The sequence below is a fragment of the Loxodonta africana genome, chromosome 4 (assembly GCF_030014295.1).
Source record: "Loxodonta africana isolate mLoxAfr1 chromosome 4, mLoxAfr1.hap2, whole genome shotgun sequence".
Taxonomy (NCBI): Eukaryota; Metazoa; Chordata; class Mammalia; order Proboscidea; family Elephantidae; genus Loxodonta; species Loxodonta africana.
The window spans coordinates 1,408,163-1,428,836 of record NC_087345.1 but is presented as its reverse complement, the minus strand read 5'-3'; the positions used below and the strand labels follow the sequence as shown (position 1 = coordinate 1,428,836).

General features: G+C 55.1%; 1 protein-coding gene across 6 annotated transcripts in view; it reads right to left on the bottom strand.

The window, feature by feature from the left end:
- Positions 1–1,220: 1,220 nt before the first annotated feature.
- Positions 1,221–20,674, bottom strand: part of BRD1 (bromodomain containing 1) — a 69,707-nt gene continuing 50,253 nt past the window's right edge. For 2 of the 6 annotated variants that reach the window (XM_064283331.1, XM_010602093.3), the window contains exons 8-13: positions 19,640–20,131; positions 9,184–9,319; positions 8,570–8,697; positions 7,839–7,948; positions 6,957–7,111; positions 1,223–2,411 (exon numbers count right to left, since the gene is read on the bottom strand). In XM_064283331.1, the coding sequence (XP_064139401.1) occupies positions 2,228–2,411; positions 6,957–7,111; positions 7,839–7,948; positions 8,570–8,697; positions 9,184–9,319; positions 19,640–20,131 (1,205 nt within the window). In that variant the 3' untranslated portion in view covers positions 1,223–2,227. Of the gene's footprint in view, positions 2,412–6,956; positions 7,112–7,838; positions 7,949–8,569; positions 8,698–9,183; positions 9,320–15,761; positions 17,642–19,639; positions 20,132–20,674 lie in introns of those variants that run through there. The other 4 variants (XM_023542017.2, XM_023542015.2, XM_023542016.2 and 1 more) reach the window with 4 other exon arrangements.

The window sequence follows — 20,674 nt, the reverse complement described above, 5'->3', positions numbered from 1 at the left end:
GCCCAGGGACTCTGAGAGAAGGGCCTGGCACCCACACTGATGTGCTGGCTGTCAGGGCTCAGGTTCAGGTGTCACTGGCTCTGGGTGGTAAGTTGACCCCAGCTCCCCATGGCCCCGCACAGCCCAGCACTCTCATCCACGGTGGGAGCAGCATCCATCCCCTCTGACCACCCACAGAGGAATCCCCCCAGATTCACATCTCAGCCTGGAAAGGAAGCCATCCCATGCTGCCCCAAAAGGCTTTTCAAGGTGCAGTGTCTGAGGTCAGGGTCCTCCTGGGCCAGGTCCTCACCAGTCCTCTCACCCTGCACTGATCCAGGTTCTTGGCCACCAGGAATGGACCTCGGCAGATAGAAAGCATCTGCCAGACACACGACAGAACCATCGCAGGAGGACTTTATTGTCAGGTTTCTATGGAGATGTTATAAACAACGGAGACTTAAAAATATGATTAGGTTAAAATAAAGATATGAGTAGGTTAAAACATCAGCAGTCAAGATATCCAAAGACACACTGCACTGGGCAAATCTGCAAATGACCTCTTCAAAGTGTTGAAAAGCAAAGATGTCACCTTGAAGGTGCACCTGACTCGAGCCATGGTCTTTTCAATTGCATCACATGCATGTGAAAGCTGAACTAATAAGGAAGACGGAAGAAGAACTGACTCCTTTGAATTATGGTGTTGATGAATAATATTGAATATACCATGGACTGCCAAAAGAACGAATAAGTCTGTCTTAAAAGAAGTGCAACCAGAATGCTTCTTAGAAATAAGGATGGCGAGACTGCATCTTACATACTTTGGACATGTTGTCAGGAGTGATCAGTCCCTGGAGAAGGACATCATGTTTGGCGAAGTACAGGGTCAGCGGAAAAGAGGAAGACCCTTGACGAGGTGGACTGACACAGTGGCTGCAACGAGCTCAAGCGTAACAACGATTGTAAGGATGGCTCAGGACCGGGCAGTGTTTCGTTCTGTTGCGCAAAGGGTTGCTGTGGGTCGGAACTGACTTGACCGCACCGCACCTAACAACAACAAAATAATCATGTCACTCAAGCCAATGTTACTGAACAAATCTCTGCCTTCAGAGAGAGCCATTGGCGAAGAGTGGATGTGGCCCTGCCCCACCCTCCTGCCCCCTAACCTTGCATTTAGAGATAGAGTTATGAATAAAATGGCCACGACCATCCAAATCTTGACTTTTTATTTTTTAATATAAAAAACGCATTTTGGAAACCCACCCTACTTTCCCCCTACCATAATGCTTTAACCTTTTAAAAATAAAAATAAAGTACTAATTCTATATACATCACATGTACCATACAAAAATGTATCCAAAGTTTCTATTGCTACCAAAGTGTTCTAAATTAAAACAAGTTACAGAAAGCCCCTCATTGTAAACAAAAGATTACAAGTTACAAAAATCAAAGTACACACGAGCCATCCAGTCATTATACGAGGACTACCACGTTTCTCCCAAAGCAAGTTGGATCTTTATGTGCCGGTATAAAAATGCTTATCAATATACTTTTGTAAATTTATTTTCATTATAAAGCAAATGAATACAATTTCTACAATAAATAGCCTGCTGGGAGGCCCTGGTGGTCGGGACGAAGGGCCGGATAGGAAGGGCTGCTGGGGACGGGATGGAGGGTCAGACGGGGAGGGCCGCGGGGCATGCTGCCCGGAGCACCGCCTGGGCAGCAGAAAAGTGTTTTTGGTGATTTGCGAGTGATGTGCTCTTTCCACAAAGTACCATTCAAAATAATGTCATTTTCTTTCTTAAAATACACATTTGTCATTGTAAATTTACATCCATCTTATTAAATAAGTGGTACTCTGTGTGAAGAGTATGATTTACAAAATTATTCAACATTCAAAAGTCTTTAAAAAAAAGCTACAGATCAAAGGAGGTGGCGGAAGCAGCACCGTCAGGCATGAAGGCGACTCGGCTCACCGGGCCTTCGTGGAGGCGCCCATGCTGGCCGCGCTCTGCAACGGGGCAGTTTCTGTAGAAAACTGGAACTAACCTCCCCCTCCCCGAGGAAAAGAATTAAAGAACTATGACTAGAAATCAGAATAAGTTAAGTTTTAAACAATATACAGATATGTACAGCTTATGAACACTATGGACAGGTGCCAGGTGGCGGGGTCAGTGGGGGCCAGCCTGGTCCGGTGGGCGGCAGCCTGAGGCCATCTGCAGGAGGTCGGGTGTGGAGAAAGCACTCAGTCTATGTCGCTGAGGTCGCTGACTGGCTCCCCATGGACACGGCTCAGGTGGTTCATGGCGCGGTCAAAGGCAATGCGCACGGCTTTCCGGATGCTGGAGTTCCTACCCTCCATCATCTTCAGCTTGTCGATGGTTTCATCAATCCCGAGGGGAACCATCTTGGACTTGGGGAGCCACTGCCTTTTAAAAAAAGAGAGATGGGAAAATAAATACCATTTGCATATTCTACTTCAACATGCTTCCTGTGACAACCACACGCACACCTCCAAGCCCTTCTCGGTTGAAAAGAGGCCCAGCCCAGCCCCTGAAGCTCAGTTACCAGGGGTCGGCGCCACGCGGCAAGGGCCAGGAGCCACGTGGTGAGGGCCAAGCCAAGGCAGGAAAAGTAAGAGCAGGCTGCCTGTAAGAAAGCCCCTGGTGCCAGCGGCACCTTGCTACAGCCAGGAGCTAGGACCCAGGTCCAGGGTCAGGGTCTGCCCTCAGGGTGGGGGTGGTCCCCCCGGGGCCTGACCACCCTTGCAAAGCATAGCCAGGTGGGGCATGAAGACCCAGTCATTGCCATGACGGCCACCTCTCTGACATGCCCCTGTCCCCCAGTGCCAGCTGTGCCCTGAAAGCCAGTGTGCGGCAGGCTCAGCAGACCACCCTCCACTCCCTTCTCCTAGTGGCCACGGTACCACACCAGGAGCTCCTGCTTTCATGGAGCTCACGGTGCTGATGGGGACAGATGATAACCACGCAAAGCACATGCAGACATGCACACATACACGTGCACCACACTCACATGTGAGCAGGTACAGTCACATAAGCACACGTGCTCATGCGCACATGCACCCACATCCGCGTGTGCTCACACACGAACACGTGCTCTTAGTTATCTAATGATACTCCAACAGAAACGACATACGGGGAAATCACACCAGGTGACAAAATGGTGGACAATCACATAATACTGGCAATCACGGCCTAGCCAAATTGACACATATTTTTGGGGGACATAATTCAATCCATGACATTCCACCCTTTGGCCCCAAAATTCATGTCCTTAGCACATGTAAAACACATCTACCCCATCATATCATAGCAAAAGCCTTAAATCAACTCCAAGTCCAAAACCCAAAAACTCTTCCTCATCTGTGAAATCTGGAATACAAGTTAACTGCTTCCAAAGTACAATGGTGGGACAGGCACAAGCCAGACATTTCCATTACAAATGGGAGAAACTGGAGTTAAAGAAGGGATAACAGGCACCAAGCAAGTTAGCAGAACACATTACATTAGCCCTCGAGTCGTGAGAATAATCTTCTCTTCTCTGAGACAGTTTATATACAATGGCCCTGCCCTCCAGACTCTAGGTATTGGCCACACTCTCCAGGTTCTGAGTGGAGGCCCCTCAGCCCTGGGCTTCAGCTTCACCTTCTAGGCCCAATGGGACAGACTCTGCTCCCTTTGCTTTACGCGCACCATTCTCCTAGTCCATCTGAGTGGTGATTCCACCCTTAGAAACACCAGAGGCCATGGCTCCACCCTTTGAGACCCCAGAGGCCATGGCCATACCTTTGAGACTGAGGCAGCTCGGATTCCTGTGCTCCTTGTCTCTTCAGCTTGATTCCTGGTTCCCTGGCCTCTCAGCCCCACATCTGCCCTGCTGGGGCAAGTGTTCCAAAACTCTGTAGCTCTACCAATTGGTGCCTGGAGGCACCTCACTCTGCCAGTAAACCTCTGCCAGAAGGCCCTCGGCTCTCTCGCTCCATGGGTCAGCACCAGCGCTGTCTTGCACCAGTCTCCTGGTTCTGCTGCTGCTGGTTCTCTGCTGCTGCTTCTCAAGGTCTGTGCTGTCTCCAGTGTCTCAGCTCTCCTCTTTCCTTCTGAGTCCTCTATCCATTCAGTGTCAAAACCACTTCCACACCTTAGGTATCTGTTAGAACATCAACCCACTCATGGCACCAGATTCTTAGTCGTCTCGTGCTGCTCTAACAGAAACTCCATAAATGGATGGCTTTAACAAAGAGAAACTTATTCTCTCACAGTGTAGTAGGCTAGAAGTCCAAATTCAGGGCATCAGCTCCAGGGGAAAGCTTTCTTTCTTGTCGGCTCTGGAGGAAGGTCCTTATCCTCAATCTTCCCCTGGTCTCGGAGCTTTGCAGCTCAGGAACCTCTGGTCTGAAGGGCTCACTCTGCTCCTAGTACTGCTTTGTTAGTGTTGTGAGGTCCCACGTCTCCCTGCTCGCTTCTCTCTTTTATATCTCAAAAGAGATTGTCTCAAGACACAATCCAGCCTTGAAGACTGAGTCCTTCCTCGTTAACACGACTGCTACTAATCCATCTCATCAACATCATGGAAACAGGATTTACAACACACAGAAAAATCACATCAGATAAAATGGCAATCATACAATACTCGGAACGACAGCCTAGCCAAATTGATACACGTTTTTTCAGGGACACAATTCAATCTATCACATGCAATCACACACATATTCTCACACAATGACACACACATGCTCACATGTGTACACACACGTACACACACGTACACACTCACGTGCACATGGTCTCACACACATGCAGGCACACATTCTCACATGCATGCACTCTCACAAAAATGTACACTCACACATGCACGCACTTTTGCATAAATGTACTCATACACATTCATGCACTCACATAAATGTACATGCTCTCACACACATACTCTCATGTGTATGTACACATTCTCACATATGCTCTCGTGTGTACATGCTCTCACGCACACGTGTGTATACGACCTCATACACATGCAGGCACACACATGTACACATTCTCACACACATGCTCAAGGGTACACGCTCACACACATGCACTCACGTGTACACACACACATACACTCCATGTGTGTACATGCTCTCATACACACGCACACGCTGAGCACTGAACCAGACGTGGGGTGTATCAGGGAGGGAGAGCTGGATCCAGTGCATGGGAGACCGACAGGAGGATCTGAGCCCAGCTGGGCCAAGGCAGCCACGCTCGCCACCTCCTGAGCTGGGGCTGGCTCAACCTGGACGTGGGCAGAGGTCGCTGCCCTTGGCCCTGACTTGGTAACAGCTACAAAGTAGGCACACAGTGGCAGGTCAAGGTCAGGAAAAGAAGGCTGGGGGGATGGATCATCTAGAACAGCTCTGCGGGTAACCAGGAGCCCTGGCAGGTGGTCAGCATGCGTCTGCACACCCTCTAGTGGCTCACTCACCACCCCGAGATGCGGCTGGGACAGGCGCAGATGGGGCTGACAGCAGCCGGGCGGAGAGGCCTGAGCCCCTCACTATTTGACCATGGCAGACAGGGGCCCAGCCCCTCACCATTCAGCCAGGATGGACCAGGGTCCAAGACCCACACCACTTGGCCAGGGCTGATGGGGAGCCAAGTCATTGCACACGCAGCCCGGGTGAGTTCTGGAAGAGCCTTTAAGCCCCCATAAAGTCATGTGGACACAAGCAGCCTCTGGCACACCTCATCAAACAGCTCATACTCAGACTTGTATGTGGTGGGGTGGGCTTTGTCAGAAAAGTTGTCACAGAAGGTCATCAAAGAGGGCCACGTGGGCTCAGACCTCTCCTCCTGAGTAGAGCGTAAACAGAAACACAGGCCCCCCGTTCAGGGGTGTCTTAGGTTTGCCAGAATGTGGTGTATCGGTGCTCCCCAATGCTCTGGGCAAGGACAGACTGGGGCAGGCTGTGCCATGAGCACGGGTGGGAGAGGTGAGGAAGACAAGGACAGGCTGGAGCAGGCTGTGCCGTGAGCACAGGTGGGAGAGGAGGTGAGGAAGACAAGGACAGGCTGGGGCAGGCTGTGCCGTGAGCATGGGTGGGAGAAGAGGCAAGGAAGGCAAGGACAGACTGGGGCAGGCTATGCCATGAGCACAGACAGGAGAGGAGGTGAGGAAGACAAGGACAGGCTGGGGAGGCCTGTGCCGTGAGCACGGGTGGGAGAAGAGGTGAGGAAGACAAGGATAGGCTTGAGCAGTCTGTGCCGTGAGCATGGGTGGGAGAAGAGGTGAGGAAGATAAGGACAGGCTGGGGCAGGCTGTGCCATGAGCACAGACAGGAGAGGAGGTGAGGAAGACAAGGACAGGCTGGAGCAGGCTGTGCCGTGAGCATGGGTGGGAGAGGAGGTTAGGAAGGCAAGGATAGGCAGGGGTAGGCTGTGCCATGAGCATGGGTGGGAGAGGAGGTGAGGACGACGTGCACTTAGCGGGGACACCACAGCAGTCGGGTTAAGAGGTGGGGAAGGGAGTAGCAGGTGCAGAGGCCAGAGGTGGGAGTATGCCGGGACAGGTACACGGGGCAGTGGGAGGGAGGTAAGGCAGAGCGCTGGGCCCTAGAGCCCACCTAGGCCCCACAGGTACCATTAGGGACATGAAGCACACAGGTAAGAAACCAAGAAAAGAAACAGGACCAGGCCATCAGGGCTTGGGGAGAAACGAGGGCTGATGCTGGCCCTTGGAGTCGTGTCCAGCTGTCTAGCGGGGCCAGGCAGGGCCCTCCTCTTGCCCGGCTCCAGCAGAACCCACCCACCTTGGAAGAGGGCCATGCAGACGTGGAGCGCCTAAGGTGGATATTACTCCTCATGGAGGAGCCACACACATCACTGCTCACATTCTACATGTGCGTTTAACAACCACACAACCAAGGGACCCAAGTCCAACACCTGAGACTCCTTCCCACATGGCTACCCGTCTCTACGTACCAACTTCTCTTGTTATCAAAAAACAGCACCAAAAACAGCTTCTCGTCAGACTTGGTCTGCATGTGCTCCCCAATCTTCAGCACATCCAGCGGCGGGGCTGGGATGGTGACACCATTATGGTGGCCAGGCACGCGGGGCATCTTGGGGTCAATGATCTGTGGGGAGGGAACACACTCGGTCACTGACACCCCCACTCAGAGATCCTGTTCCACAAAGAAGCACGTGACAGGCACTGCCACAGTGGCCACGGTGCCCGCACGCCAGGGGATGTGGGGATGCCAGGCAGAACAGAGGTCAGGAAGGTGCCGTCTGCACCCACACAGCACATGTGCCAACATCGTGATCACAGACTCGCTTGGCAATGCCCTTGCCCTCAAGGACACCCAGTGCTGGTGGGTTTATGAAGGTGAAACTTGGACACGGCCCTGAAGACCCCAGACATCTTGCCACTGATGAGGGCTGTGTGCCTGCCACACTGTGTTCAATCTCTTCCCGACCCTCCCCCAAACACCACCAGTGGGCATGGTCCCTGCGGCAGCACTGGACAAAAAAACAGGATGCCACCCATGCACAGCAGTGGGGACGGCTCCAGGCTGCTGGGACCCTGGCCTGCGGACGCAGCAGCTACGATCCTCTCTCCCTGGGAGCAGCATCATCTCAGTGGCTCACCATCCCCAAGGGCTCCGAGCTGGGAGTGGGCACCAAACCCAACCCGTCCATCGTCCTTGCCTGTGCAGTCCCCTGCTCCCCACAGGCGGGCACGTCCTTCACCACCCACCCCAGCACACCAGCAGGAGACGACAGAGGCTGGACGGGGCCCCAGGAGGTCTTCTGTCATGATGTTGGGCACGGCCTCACCCCACAACCCCTCTGCATGCTTACCAGTGCAGGGTACGAGGGGTAGCCACTGCACTTGGCCCACACCACTTTCAGGGGCTCGAGCACGGAGGCTGCAGCGTCGGTGGAAATCCACATGTTGTTCTGACCGACTTCTGGAGAAGGAAGAGCATGGAGACAGTCAGTACGCAGGCTGTGCCTCACAGGCCCCCATTCAAAGACAGAGGTGCTGCCCGTCTCCACCCACAGATCCCGCCCGTCCCCTCCCACAAGACAGCCTGACGCAGCACCTAGGGGATGTGGTGGAGGCCCTGCAGAGATTTCAGAGCCCAGCATCCTCCCCCGCCAGACTCAGCAAAGGGAAGTGCTGACCCCTCCCAGCAGATGCTGACCAGCAGGTGGGGCTGCAGGTGCAACCTGACCAGGCCTTTCTCAAGGAGGGTGGCTGTGGCTCGTACCATCCCGAGTACCCCGACTTACACCCCAGCACACAAGGCACTCCCACCAACACACGAGGGCACAATGGAAACCCCGGTGGGAAGAAGCACAGCCTCTGGCCCTCCACTCCCCTGGTGGTCCCAGGTTTGTGGGAGAACCTTGTACAGCTGGCTCTGCTCCTGACCACTGCCTTCTGGACCTGCCCCCACGAAGACCCTCCAGGCCTGCAAGCATGCCCCCAGGGTCCAAGCCCCTCTACTACTCCTGCAACACCAGTCCCCCCTGGGGTCCCCATCCCCACAACTAGCATCAGCAGGTGCCCACCGACGACGACTCACCCGCGGCAATGCGTGCTGCCTTGGCGTAGTTGCCATTCTCAATGCAGGAGATCAGCTCGCTGCGGTCCTCCAGGGTGTGCCTGCGCACCAGGGCCGGCTTGCCACGGCCACACTTGGGTGTGCTGAAACTGCAGGGCAACAGCATTGGCTCAGGGCCACTTTTCACACTGTTCCCCCAAGGGGCGTGCCCTTGCACCAAGCTGTGTCCTGGAGGAGGGCAACCCCTTGGCTGCTCAGACTCAGAGGTGGAGGCCCTCCCTTGCACTGGGAACCAAGAGGGTCTGGGGGGCCTAGAGAGTACACAGCCCAGATGTACTTCCGGAGTCACAACAGTGCCACCTGCGGGCTGAGAGGCAAGACTCGGGGAGGAAAAGAATGGAACTTAGATTCTGAAAGTGTCCCTCTTCTCCACTGTCTGGGTCCCATTTCTGGGCAGGATGTGCACACCTGCATCCCTCGGCCCTGTTTAGGGGCTGAGAGGGAGCCAAAGGCCCCTCATTTTGGAACTGCCGTGAGGATGCCAGGGCAGGACGCACACTGCAGGCAGCTGGGTAGGTGGCCGAGCAGCTGACCCTGGCCCCTCCACCCCAGAGCTTCCCCCATCCCCGGCTCACCTCACATCGCAGAGCAGGCTGTTGCTGGAGGAGATGCTAGACTCAGAGGCACAGCGACGCCGGGGAGCAGCTTTCCTTCCCGGGGCACTGCCCAGCTCCTGCTCGCCCCGCGTACCCCCAAAGCCATTGGTGAGACCTGGAACAGGAACAGATGTGCGGCTTAGCAGAGGGGCTGCAGGCCTGCCCCGCACCCCCACTTTGCCCCAGCTGTCTCTCAAGGGCCCGGCACGGGCAGGCAGCAGCATGGAACTTCTCCCCATGCCCAGCCCAGCCCCGCCTGGAGCACTCACAGAGTGGGATACATAAGTAAATAGGTGCAGTATGTGTACCAAATGCAAATCAAAGCATTTGGAGATTAAGTAGACAAAAGCAGTAAAATGTCACAGACTCGGGTCGAAAGCATGCAGGAAGCTCAGTCCTGACCGAGGACGCCACAGCACACCAAAGCCCAGGCGCGGAGCCTCAGGGCATGGGGAGAAACAGCACACATCCATTTGAGCCCTCGAGAGGCACTCGGGAAACCGCCTGAGGACCAGACGCCATCCGTATGCCCTGTGGGCAGGCCTGAGCCCCCAGCCTAGCAGCTGTGGACGTATGGGAGATGCCCAGCTACTCCCCAACCTGCCCTTGCAGCCAAAACCACTGGCCTCCAGGTTCTCGACAGCTGAGCCGATGACGCGCTTCACGGGGCTGAGCTCCAGGCTGAGGCTTGTCCTCCAGCCTCTGCCCATGTTCCCCGGGAAACCCCTCAGCCTGAGTTGGAACAGGTAAAGACAGGTGCAGAGACCCGCCCCCAACGGTGACGATGCAGCCCGTTCACGCCCAGATCCACTACCAGCCAGGCTCTCAGAGTCCGACAGCTGGGTGCTGTGGATCTGACTTTCTCCACAAAAGAACCTCATCCCCCGGCCTACCCTGGCCTTTAAAAAATTAGAATACCAGTTTCCAAAGGAAATGTGTAAATCTCTAAATATGGCATTTCTTCAGAAGTTTTTTGTAGCAGGTGGCAGGATTTCAGGCTTTTTTTCACCCACCGTTTTACATTTCATGCACTTTCTCCAATGTCCAGGAATTGCTTTTGAAACAAGGAAGGTGAGCAAGCCCTGTGGGTGCCAGTCCATCTCCACAAGAAGCTGGCGGTACCACACCCCTGGACAGACAGACCCCACAGCGTCCGGAGCTGCCCCACGGCGCAGATTCCTGCCCGACCTGCCTTACCACTGGCTGTGAGGGAAACCCATGTTTTATAATCAAACCCCACACATGGGTTTGTGAGCGGCCACTGCAGTCGATCAGGGTGTGACACTGTTTAGAATTAGGGTGACTGTAGAAACTCGACAGTGGCTGAAATGTCACAGTTTCCTGAGTCCTCTAAACATAAAAGAACTGAACCCCCTTCTCTAGCCACTAAGATGCGGTGGGGGAGGGGGGAGTCCTGGAGGGGATGGATAGCACACCAGCACCCTGGAACCCCACAGCAGAGACCCCCACACTGACCTGAGACAGCCCACCCAGCTTAGATGGACAAACAGGCCAGGGCTTCAGGCTCTGTGGTCTGGACACAGGGACCCCTCTGAGCACTGCCACACAGGCCTTACCAGGGGCCCTTGGTCATGTCAGGAGGCTAGATGCCAGCGCAGGGGCCGCCACGCAGCACCACCTCTCCCATGAAGGCCATGTCTGCTATTGCCTGACAGGACTGCTCCCCTACCTGGTCTGCGACCACCCAACGGCTTCCCCCATCTGGTCTGGGGCCCCCCCCCTTCCATTCTGCTGCCCCCTGACAGGGCTAGCCCCTCCACCTGGTCTGCCACCACCCAATGCACACCCCCACCTGGTCTGCCTCCACCCTACAGGCCCCCCCATACCTGGTGTGGTGAAATGAGTTCCTTTATGTGGTCTTCTGCCCTGGTTCTTTGGAAAAACATCTTGAGAGTTTTTCCCCTAGGCCCTGAGGAGTGGCCTTTGGCCAAGTTTTCTACCCCAAAGGGTTTGTTACATTTCCTGGGTAAACTGTAAACAACTTTCTTTGATACTTTTTGCCTGGTACTGGGCTGCTGCCTGCCCTGTGACTGGTCTACTTTACGCACCATACAAGGATAGGTCAATATACTACAGGATATGAAAATGAAGTGGTCCACCAAGGGGATTGGTCAGGTCATGATCCTGCAGGGAGGGCCATGCCTTGAAATTGACAAGGAGTTTGCATATAGGTACAGCCAACCCCACAGCAATTTCAGTAAGAAACAGAAAAGGCAAAAGAGGCAAGAAGAGAGAAGCAGCTGGAGATGAGAAACCTCCTAAGAGAGCTGTAACACAGGTCAAAGGCTGTAACACTGAAGACAGCAAGAGGCCTGGAAGGGACCCTGCAGCAGAGTCGGTGGTAACGGCAGGGAATACAGCTAAGAGTGCTGAACAAACTGCTACGCTGCCTATGAGCAGGGTCAGTTAGCAGTGCAGGGGCCGAAGGCAGAGTCTGTCCTGAGGTGCTGAGAGAAGCCTGTCCTGAGGGGGCCGAGAGGGGTCTGTCCTGAGGGGGATGATAGGGGCCTGTCCTGAGGGGGATGATAGGGCCTGTCCTGAGGGGGATGATAGGGGCCTGTCCTGAGGGGGATGATAGGGGCCTGTCCTGAGGGGGCCGAGAGGGGCCTGTCCTGAGGGGGATGAGAGGGGCCTGTCCTGAGGGGGTTGAGAGGGGCTTGTCCTGAGGGGGCCGAGAGGGGCCTGTCCTGAGGCGGATGAGAGGGGCCTGTCCTGAGGCGGATGAGAGGGGCCTGTCCTGAAGGGGATGAGAGAGGCCTGCCCTGAGGGGGATGATAGGGGCCTGTCCTGAGGGGGATGAGAGGGGCCTGTCCTGAGGGGGATGATAGGCGCCTGTCCTGAGGGGGATGAGAGGGGCTTGTCCTGAGGGGGCCGAGAGGGGCCTGTCCTGAGGGGGATGATAGGGGCCTGTCCTGAGGGGGATGATAGGCGCCTGTCCTGAGGGGGATGATAGGCGCCTGTCCTGAGGGGGATGAGAGGGGCCTGTCCTGAGGGGGCCGAGAGGGGCCTGTCCTGAGGGGGATGAGAGGGGCCTGTCCTGAGGGGGATGATAGGCACCTGTCCTGAGGGGGATGAGAGGGGCTTGTCCTGAGGGGGCCGAGAGGGGCCTGTCCTGAGGGGGATGAGAGGGGCCTGTCCTGAGGGGGATGAGAGGGGCCTGTCCTGAGGGGGATGATAGGCGCCTGTCCTGAGGGGGATGAGAGGGGCCTGTCCTGAGGGGGATGAGAGGGGCCTGTCCTGAGGGGGATGAGAGGGGCCTGTCCTGAGGGGGCCGAGAGGGGCCTGTCCTGAAGGGGATGAGAGGGGCCTGTCCTGAGGGGGATGAGAGGGGCCTGTCCTGAGGGGGATGAGAGGGGCCTGTCCTGAGGGGGATGAGAGGGGCCTGTCCTGAGGGGGATGAGAGGGGCCTGTCCTGAGGGGGATGAGAGGGGCCTGTCCTGAGGGGGATGAGAGGGGCCTGTCCTGAGGGGGATGATAGGCGCCTGTCCTGAGGGGGATGATAGGCGCCTGTCCTGAGGGGGATGAGAGGGGCCTGTCCTGAGGGGGCCGAGAGCGGCCTGTCCTCAGGGGCTGAGGCGAGCCTGTCCTGAGGGGGCCGAGAGGAGCCTGTCCTGAGGGGGCCGAAAGGAGCCTGTCCTGGGGGCCGAGAGGAGTCTGTCCTGAGGGGGCCGAGAGGAGCCTGTCCTGAGGGGGCTGAGAGGAGCCTGTCCTCAGGGACCTGAGAGGAGGCCTGTATGGCCCAGAGGGGCCACACACAGCAGAGAGAAAATCCAGCTTGTTTCCATGGTTGAGAGGAGCTAAGAGCTGTCCTGCACTCAAGAAGGGAGGGATATGCTCTCCACCCTGGGGGGGGACCTTCCAGACTTTGCCTACATGCACTTGTTCCTGATCCAAGTTGCAGCCTGTACCATAATACATCACTCATCAGTAAGTATGGTCTGTGAGTTCTGTGTGGCCATTGCAATGAATTATCAAACCAGAAGGGAGGTACAGCGTACTGTGGAAGTGAAGGCTGGTGTCAGAATTGGTAAAAATGTTGGACAGTGAAGGTATACCTGGCCTCTGCCTCACAGGGATCTGTCTTGGGCTGATCCTGGTTCTTATCACTAAGGAATCTAGACGAGTTCTGACGCTACTACTACTGCAACACACCTGGCCTGCCAGAAGGTCGCTAAGCAGAGGAACTCACGGCCTGACACCTGGCTCAAATCGAGATGATAAGGATAGTCAGCCGGCAGGGACAGCATGAAACCGCAGTAGCAGCACACCCACAAGCATGCACAGGCGCAGTGCAGTGACTGGACTGAGGCATGAAGCACTGACCAGGAGCCTGCCCAACAGTGCAGCCTCGCGGGCACGCCTAGCCCCTGCTGTACTGACTTCGACCCGTGGCAGGTCAGGTGTGGAGGCCGTTCTGGAAAAGCCTGGAGCACTTCACCACAACAGGCACCTGGGAAGGACCTCATCAGGGTGTCAGTGGCCACATCTCCCAAGGGGTGGGGTCCACGAACAACCCATGGCCCAGAATCTGCACACGGTGGCAGCTGGCTGGGCAAAGAGAACAGAAGGATAGCATCCCACCCTGGACAAAAGCTCACCCAACAGGATCACACCAACGTAGCTAAGTGTATCAGATGGCACCCAAGGGGAGCTCAGACACAATGAGACAAGCGGAGCAAGCACACGGGTGACGTGAGGATGATGGCCATTTATAGCCACCTCCATGCCATGCTCTGAGCACACTGTTACACCCCCATGTGGACACCAGGCGCTCCAAAGAGACAGCCAAGGGGAAAATCAAAGTGCATGGGGCCTGACTCGCAATCCTGAGAAGCACAAGAACACACTCCTGGTCCGCGATCCTGAGAGGTACAAGGACGCTCCTGACCCACAGTCCTGAGAGGTACAAGGAAGCTAGATCCTGAAAGGTACAAGGACGCTCCTGACCCACAGTCCTGAGAGATACAAGGATGCTCCTGACCCGTGATCCTGAGACATACAAGGACGCCAGATCCTGAGAGGTACGAGGATGCTCCTGAATCACAATCCTGAGAGATACAAGGACCCTCCTGACTTAAATCCTGAGAGATACAAGGGAAGCTCCTGACCCGCGATCCTGAGACATATAAGGACGCTAGATCCTGAGAAGTACAAAGACACTCCTGATCCACAACCCTGAGAGATACAAGGACGCTTTTGACCCATGATCCTGAGAAATACAAGGATGCTCCTGACCTCGATCCTGAGAAATACAAGGAAGCTCCTGAAACACAATCCTGAGAGGTACAAGGACCCTCCTGACCTCAATCCTGAGACATACAAGGACGCTCCCGACCCACGATCCTGAGAGATACAAGGATGCGCCTGACCCGTGACCCTAAGACGTACAAGGATGCTCGATCCTGAGAGGTACAAGGATGCACCTGACCTGTGATCCTGACAGATACAAGGAGGCTCCTGACCCGTGATCCTGAGAGGTACAAGGAAACTCAATCCTGAGAGATAAAAGCCCTGACCGGCGACCCTGAGCAGTACAAGGACACTCAATCCTGAGAGATACAAGTCCTGAGAGGTACGAGGACGCTCCTGACCTGCGATCCTGAGATAGGAGAACACACTCCTGACCTCGATCCTGAGAAGCACAAGAACACACTCCTGATACGCGCTCCTGAAAGGTACAAGGATACTCCTGAACCCCTACTCTGAGAGATACATTACAGGAGACGCCGCATCCCAAATGACAAGTTACCTATCCATGAAATTTCTCATGTTTCACCACAGATTTTACAACACTGATCAGGCGTCAAGCCCTGACGGGGGTAGAGCTGGCCAAAGCCAAGTGTCCAGAGAGGGTGGCGGAAGCAGTGATGTCACAGGGCCTCTGCCAGGGTCTCCAGTGGGATACAGCTCCAGCCTACTGCTTGGTGGGCTGCTGGACAGAGCCAGGGCCACAGGCAGTACACAGGTCACCAGTGGCGTGTGACGGGGATCTGCCCGCGCATCTCCCCAATCTAGACAAAGCAGAGCCCTCAGGGGCTTCCATGAGGCAGTGGGGCACTGGATACCCAAGTCCTATCGCCCCCACAGGAGATGGGCAGCTTGCATCACACCCAAATCTACTGTCAAGAGCCAAATCTGTGGATCCCCACCTCCCTCCAACCAACCATTCAGCGTTGTCCATGGCACTCCCGGTATGGGGAGCCTCCCCCTCCTTCATCAGGGCTGTCGACAGCATCTGGTGCGTGGTAAGTCCCCAGGGCCTCCTGAGACATCCAAGCTTTCAGAGAAAGCTTCCCAAACCCAAAGATCATTGTGCTCCACATACCAAGCTTGCCAGGCCCCATGGCAGCCTCTGGACGCTGCCCATGATGAGGCCAGGCACAGGGGGTGGCGACCGTTGCTACAGCCGTGCAGTGGGCCGAGCCGTGCGCACCCTGCCTGGGGCTGTGTGCACACACGCCACGTTGGGAAACCAGGGGCTACCTCCCCGCCAAGGGTTGGCACCTGTGTCCCCACAGCTCCACCGGCTCACTCTCCACATGGCCACACTCACTGGTCCATTAAACAATATGCTGCTCACGATGGTGGGGCTCCCACCCTGTGTCCCAACAACAGCCCAGTGACCAGGGCCACACACAACACCAGGTCACTGATGGGGCTGCAGGAGCTGCAGTGGCTGGAACATGGCGCAGGCACCTCCAGGATGCAACCAGACGCAGCAGCAGGCACACACATGCTCAGCAGGCAGGCCAGGACAGCCAGGGGCAGCGCAGTCCTAAGAGTGAGGGGCACCACCATGGGGGTGCTGTGGTGTGGGCGCCAACTGGCAGTTGTGGTGCAGGCACACGTCATTTCCAGGTGGTGATTATGTTCTGCTTATACTTTAAATTTTGCTACTGGCAACAGGAGTGCATTTTTGTGTTTCTCAACCTCTCACTGAAAACAAAAGCACAGCAAGTGAGAAGACCTCAGCAACCAGCCATCCTTGCGGAGAACAGCGCTGAAAAGGGCCAAGGTGCAAGAACGTCATTGCTGAGTGGAACGCCTGGATCTCTCTTCTATGACTTGTCATTTTGCCACAGCACTGGTGGAAGACAGTGAGTGTTGCTCAACAATCCCCTGGAGATTATCAGACGGAAACAAAGGGAAGGGAGATAAGAGAGAAGGGAACCCCCAAGGAAAACTGAAACAGAAAGAGGCTGGGTACCGCAGGGGAAGTGCCACGTGTGCCACGTTCCTGATGGGTGCTACGGGCTGCAGGCCTTTCAGATACACAGGGCCCGCTCCCTTCTCCAGCACAGGCATGGCCCCAACTCAGGGCAGGGCCACAAAAGGTAAGCATGCCAGCAGCACATTCCAGAATCTGTCCAGTTAAGCTCTAGAGTGTCCCTGAATAACATATGAACAGAGCGTTTCCTTTGCTCACTCAGGACCGTCAACAGGGAGGAAGCTGGAAGGCGCAGGGTGCCAATTCAGCCTGAGCCACCGCACCACAGGATGGCTGGATGGTGCCAGCAGCGTCCTCTGGGATGGCACCTGTGCTCAGAAGACGCTGTACTGACGGCTCCAACATGACCCACACAATTACACTGGCACACAAAGGCATCCCTGTGTTCCATGATAGGATGGCAGACAAAATAATTACGATCCAAAGTGTTAACTATCCAGCATATGAGTAGTTAGAATGAAGCCTGGGCGGCAGCAAAAGGTCATGTAGTCTGAGCACAAGGACCTGCAGACCAGCACCTTCCACGGGCCTCTGCAGACACAACTCACGCGCTAACTTCTCTCTCGCTCACCCCCCAACGGCCATCATCTCGTGCACGGCTAGCATCACATAACAGGGATCTCAAAGGAGGTAAGTAAAGTAAAATTATTGGTAGACTGTCCATCACTGGAATAAATCTGTAATCACAGACAGGTGAAGTTATGAGCATCCAGTGTAGGCTCTGAGAGTACGGTGTCCACACAGCATGGGTCACAGGGGTTGAATCCTCCTGGGCTTGTGGTGCCTCCCTGAGCCAGGCCTCCACCTTTGTCACGCACACAGCAGGCAAAGGTGCCAACAGGAGCCATCTCAGAAGGAAGGGCTCCTTTTCCACTCTCTCAGGAATCCTGCTGAGTGGTAAGGCAAGCATGCCCCTGAAGCCCAGACACACAGGTGAATCCAGGGAGTCAGAAGGTTCCAACATTGCATGTCCTCGATCACAGAAGCCGCGATTGGAGCAAGAGGTCCCAGGCGAGCAGAGGCACAAGGTAAGGGGCGTGTGCACCAGGCAGACCTGGGCAAGGGGTCGCTGCAAGCAGACGTCGGCAGGCCAACTTGGGGCAGCTGGTCTAGGCCACGCCACCGACACTCACTCGCTCTTGGGAGTGCTTAGGGCCTCCTCGTGTGTCCACTGATTCTACTGCCACTCTGGAACAAGAAAGCAGAGACCTGCATTCAGTCAGGACCGGGGCACACATCCTCCAGAATGCTCACGACCGGCACGGTTGCTTGAGGTCCGCATCACGTGTTTACTCTCACCATCATGGCAACGTGCCAAGACACTCCAAACACGGAAAATGGAACCAGGGAGGGCATGGTGTTTTCTACACAGGGCTTTGATGAGCGAGTCCAAGAAGCCCGAAAGCAAGTCACCAGGCTGGTCAAACAAATGCTGTTGCCGAATGTCACCTGCTGCAAGCTGGGTGGGGTGGGGGCACCAGTGGAAGCTGCTGGAGCACACCCTGCCGTGAGACCACCCCCACATGGCGAGACTGCCCCAGCATGGCAAGAGCACCCCCACACGACTGGTGCAGCTGGTCCTGAGAGCCGTGTGCTAAGTGTGACGTAGGGGAGAAAATGCCTCAGAGTCTCACTGGGTGCTCTCCCTTGAGGACATCACGGCCAGAGCCACTCATCGGCCAGTGTCCAGAATGGCAGCTCCCATTTAACCACCACCAAGAAATAAACCCAACTGTCCACACACTCTGACCCAACTTACTATAGTAACTATTACAACTTCCCAAAGAGCTTAAAAAACCAAGTCAAAAAGTCATTTCACATCTGGCAAAGAAAGGCCAAAGTGTAGTTAAAAGCAACTTCAAAAACACTAAACCAGCAGCTGTGGATTCGACCCCATGGGTGTCAGAGTAGAGCTGCGCTCCACGAGATTTTCAACGGCTGGTTTCTTGGAAGCAGACTGTCAGGCCCTTCTTCCAAAGTGCCCGGTGTAAAGACCCCACAGAGTCTTTGTCTCTCCCCACGGATGCTTCAGGCCAGATGCAGGGAGAAATGCACAGGCACTAGCCCCAAGGCATCAGCGCAGGCAGAGGGCTCGCCACCAACAAGCCCCCCTTTTGGCCCCGATCCCGCAGGGCTGGAAGGCTGGACCTCCACTTCTTCCCACTAAATTGCCCCAAGAAGTCACCCAACACCAACGCAGCCAGGAAGAAAACACGCTTCTCTCCTTGAGGCACAAGAGACGGACAGAACACACCAAACACAAACCCAGCTTGGATTCACCACAAGTTACAGAGACACTCTCAGAGGGAGGCATGAGACGTCTAATCCCAGTGCCACCGTCCATGCTCAGGTATCTCCGTTTCTTCCTTTTGGAAACCTTTGCACTTCACAGGTCACAGAACACTCCTCAGCTGTAAACAGAGGGTCTAGAATCGGTGCTAGTGTCCCGAAACACCACCGCCATTCCCTTGAGGAGGCTTGTTAGGTTCAGGAAACAAAGGTGAGCCACGCAGCTCTCAAGTGGCCATCTCCAGTGTTCTCTCAGCAGAGGATACCCTCTCATCGCACGCACGCTGACAGAGCCATACATGGTAAGCGAACACAGCGCACTTTTACGTGAGCGCGCAAACAAGCCCTTCTCCCTGAGGAGCCGCCTGGAAGATCTGCTGTCTTGGGGAGGGTGGCCCGAGCAGCTGTGGGGCAGGGTGCTGAGGGCAGGCCTCGGCCCAGTAGAGACGGCTGGCAATGCAGCCACACGTGGCAGTGCCACACATTCGGTACAGGCAGACACAGCTTCCTACACGCACCACCATGCAATCATACTGCTCGTCAGAAATGCACGAATGACCGATCTCACTCTCCAGTGTCTCTTGGTATGAAAAAACAGAGAGGGGAAAGGGAGGGCGAAAGGAACAAGAAAGAGCAAAGCCGCCCACACCTGGCTCCAGAGCCCTGCCTCTACCTCCACCCACCTGGCCAAGTCCCACAGACCCTGGGCCCCACACTCGCGATGGCTTCAGCCTTGCTGAGACCAACCACTTGGAGCTTTTGAAAAACTCTGCGTAATAAACGGCAGAAACAAAAGCCAGCACCCAAAAGGTGTTTTTACCCTAAGCAAACATGTCTCCGTGGCGTGCCATCACCGCGTGCGCCCCCCCACCCCACGCAGCCCCATGTGACCATTACCTGTGTCCAGGCGCTTTCCTGGGGACTCCTCTTCCGCCTCGGAGTCTCCACATGTGCTCCGCGACCTTTTCCTTGGCTGCAGAAGAGTCTCCAACCTCGGAAGGACTACAGACAAAAAGGTTTTGGTCCCTAGCTGAGGAGAAGTTGGCTGGGTCTCAGTGTTCTTGGCAGACTTTGGGGGGCTTACACTTTTCGATTTGCAGAAGAGAACAGAGGTGCGTCTGTTCACATCGCTGGAAGGCTCCGCCAGCGCGGGGGCGGCCGGCACAGCGCCTCCGCTGGCGGGAGAGGGCGCCGCAGGGTGTCCGTGCGCCAGGGCGCTCTGAGTGCAAGTGCTATGTGACTCATTACCAAAAGTGACTCGTTTGAATAGTTTACTCTGCTCGGGGTTGAGTTCTACTGGTTTGAGGGTTGGTGGTTCTGAATTAGTCTCCGAGTTTGAAGGAAGAGGTAATGCATCTGATGGTTCAAGTTTAGGGGGAGATTTATCTCCTGAAAAAATTATAAATAAAGTGATTTTGAAAACTGATAACGATAAAGTCTGTTATAAAAGTACTACAAATGTGACGTCCATGAAAACACTAGTCAATTAAGGAAACAAGCATCACACATCACTGTTCTACAGCGGCCCAGGACCCAGCAGGGCCAAGAGGCCCTGGTGCCCAATTTCGGAGAGCTCCGTGTGCCTGGCGCCGTAGGTCCTAACACCCCCGTGTACACACTTCTCTGAAAAACCTGTGAGAGATCACCCCACTTACGCCAATATTAAACACGTCATTCGAGTTCCAGACCACTTCTAGAGTCAACACTTACCTTACTTTGAGGAAGAAAAGACGTTTCACACAACTAAGGGGCCCTTTACGCTATTATTTCCAGATAGTTCTACACTGGGCCGGGAGGCCAGCAGACAAGAGGGAATAGATCCCTACATCTGATTCTGACCATCGTTCTCTAATTCAATGCCAAAAATAAATGTAACTGGTTACAAATAATTCCCACGAAAAACTCCATTTCTCAAAATGTATAAGCATCTAC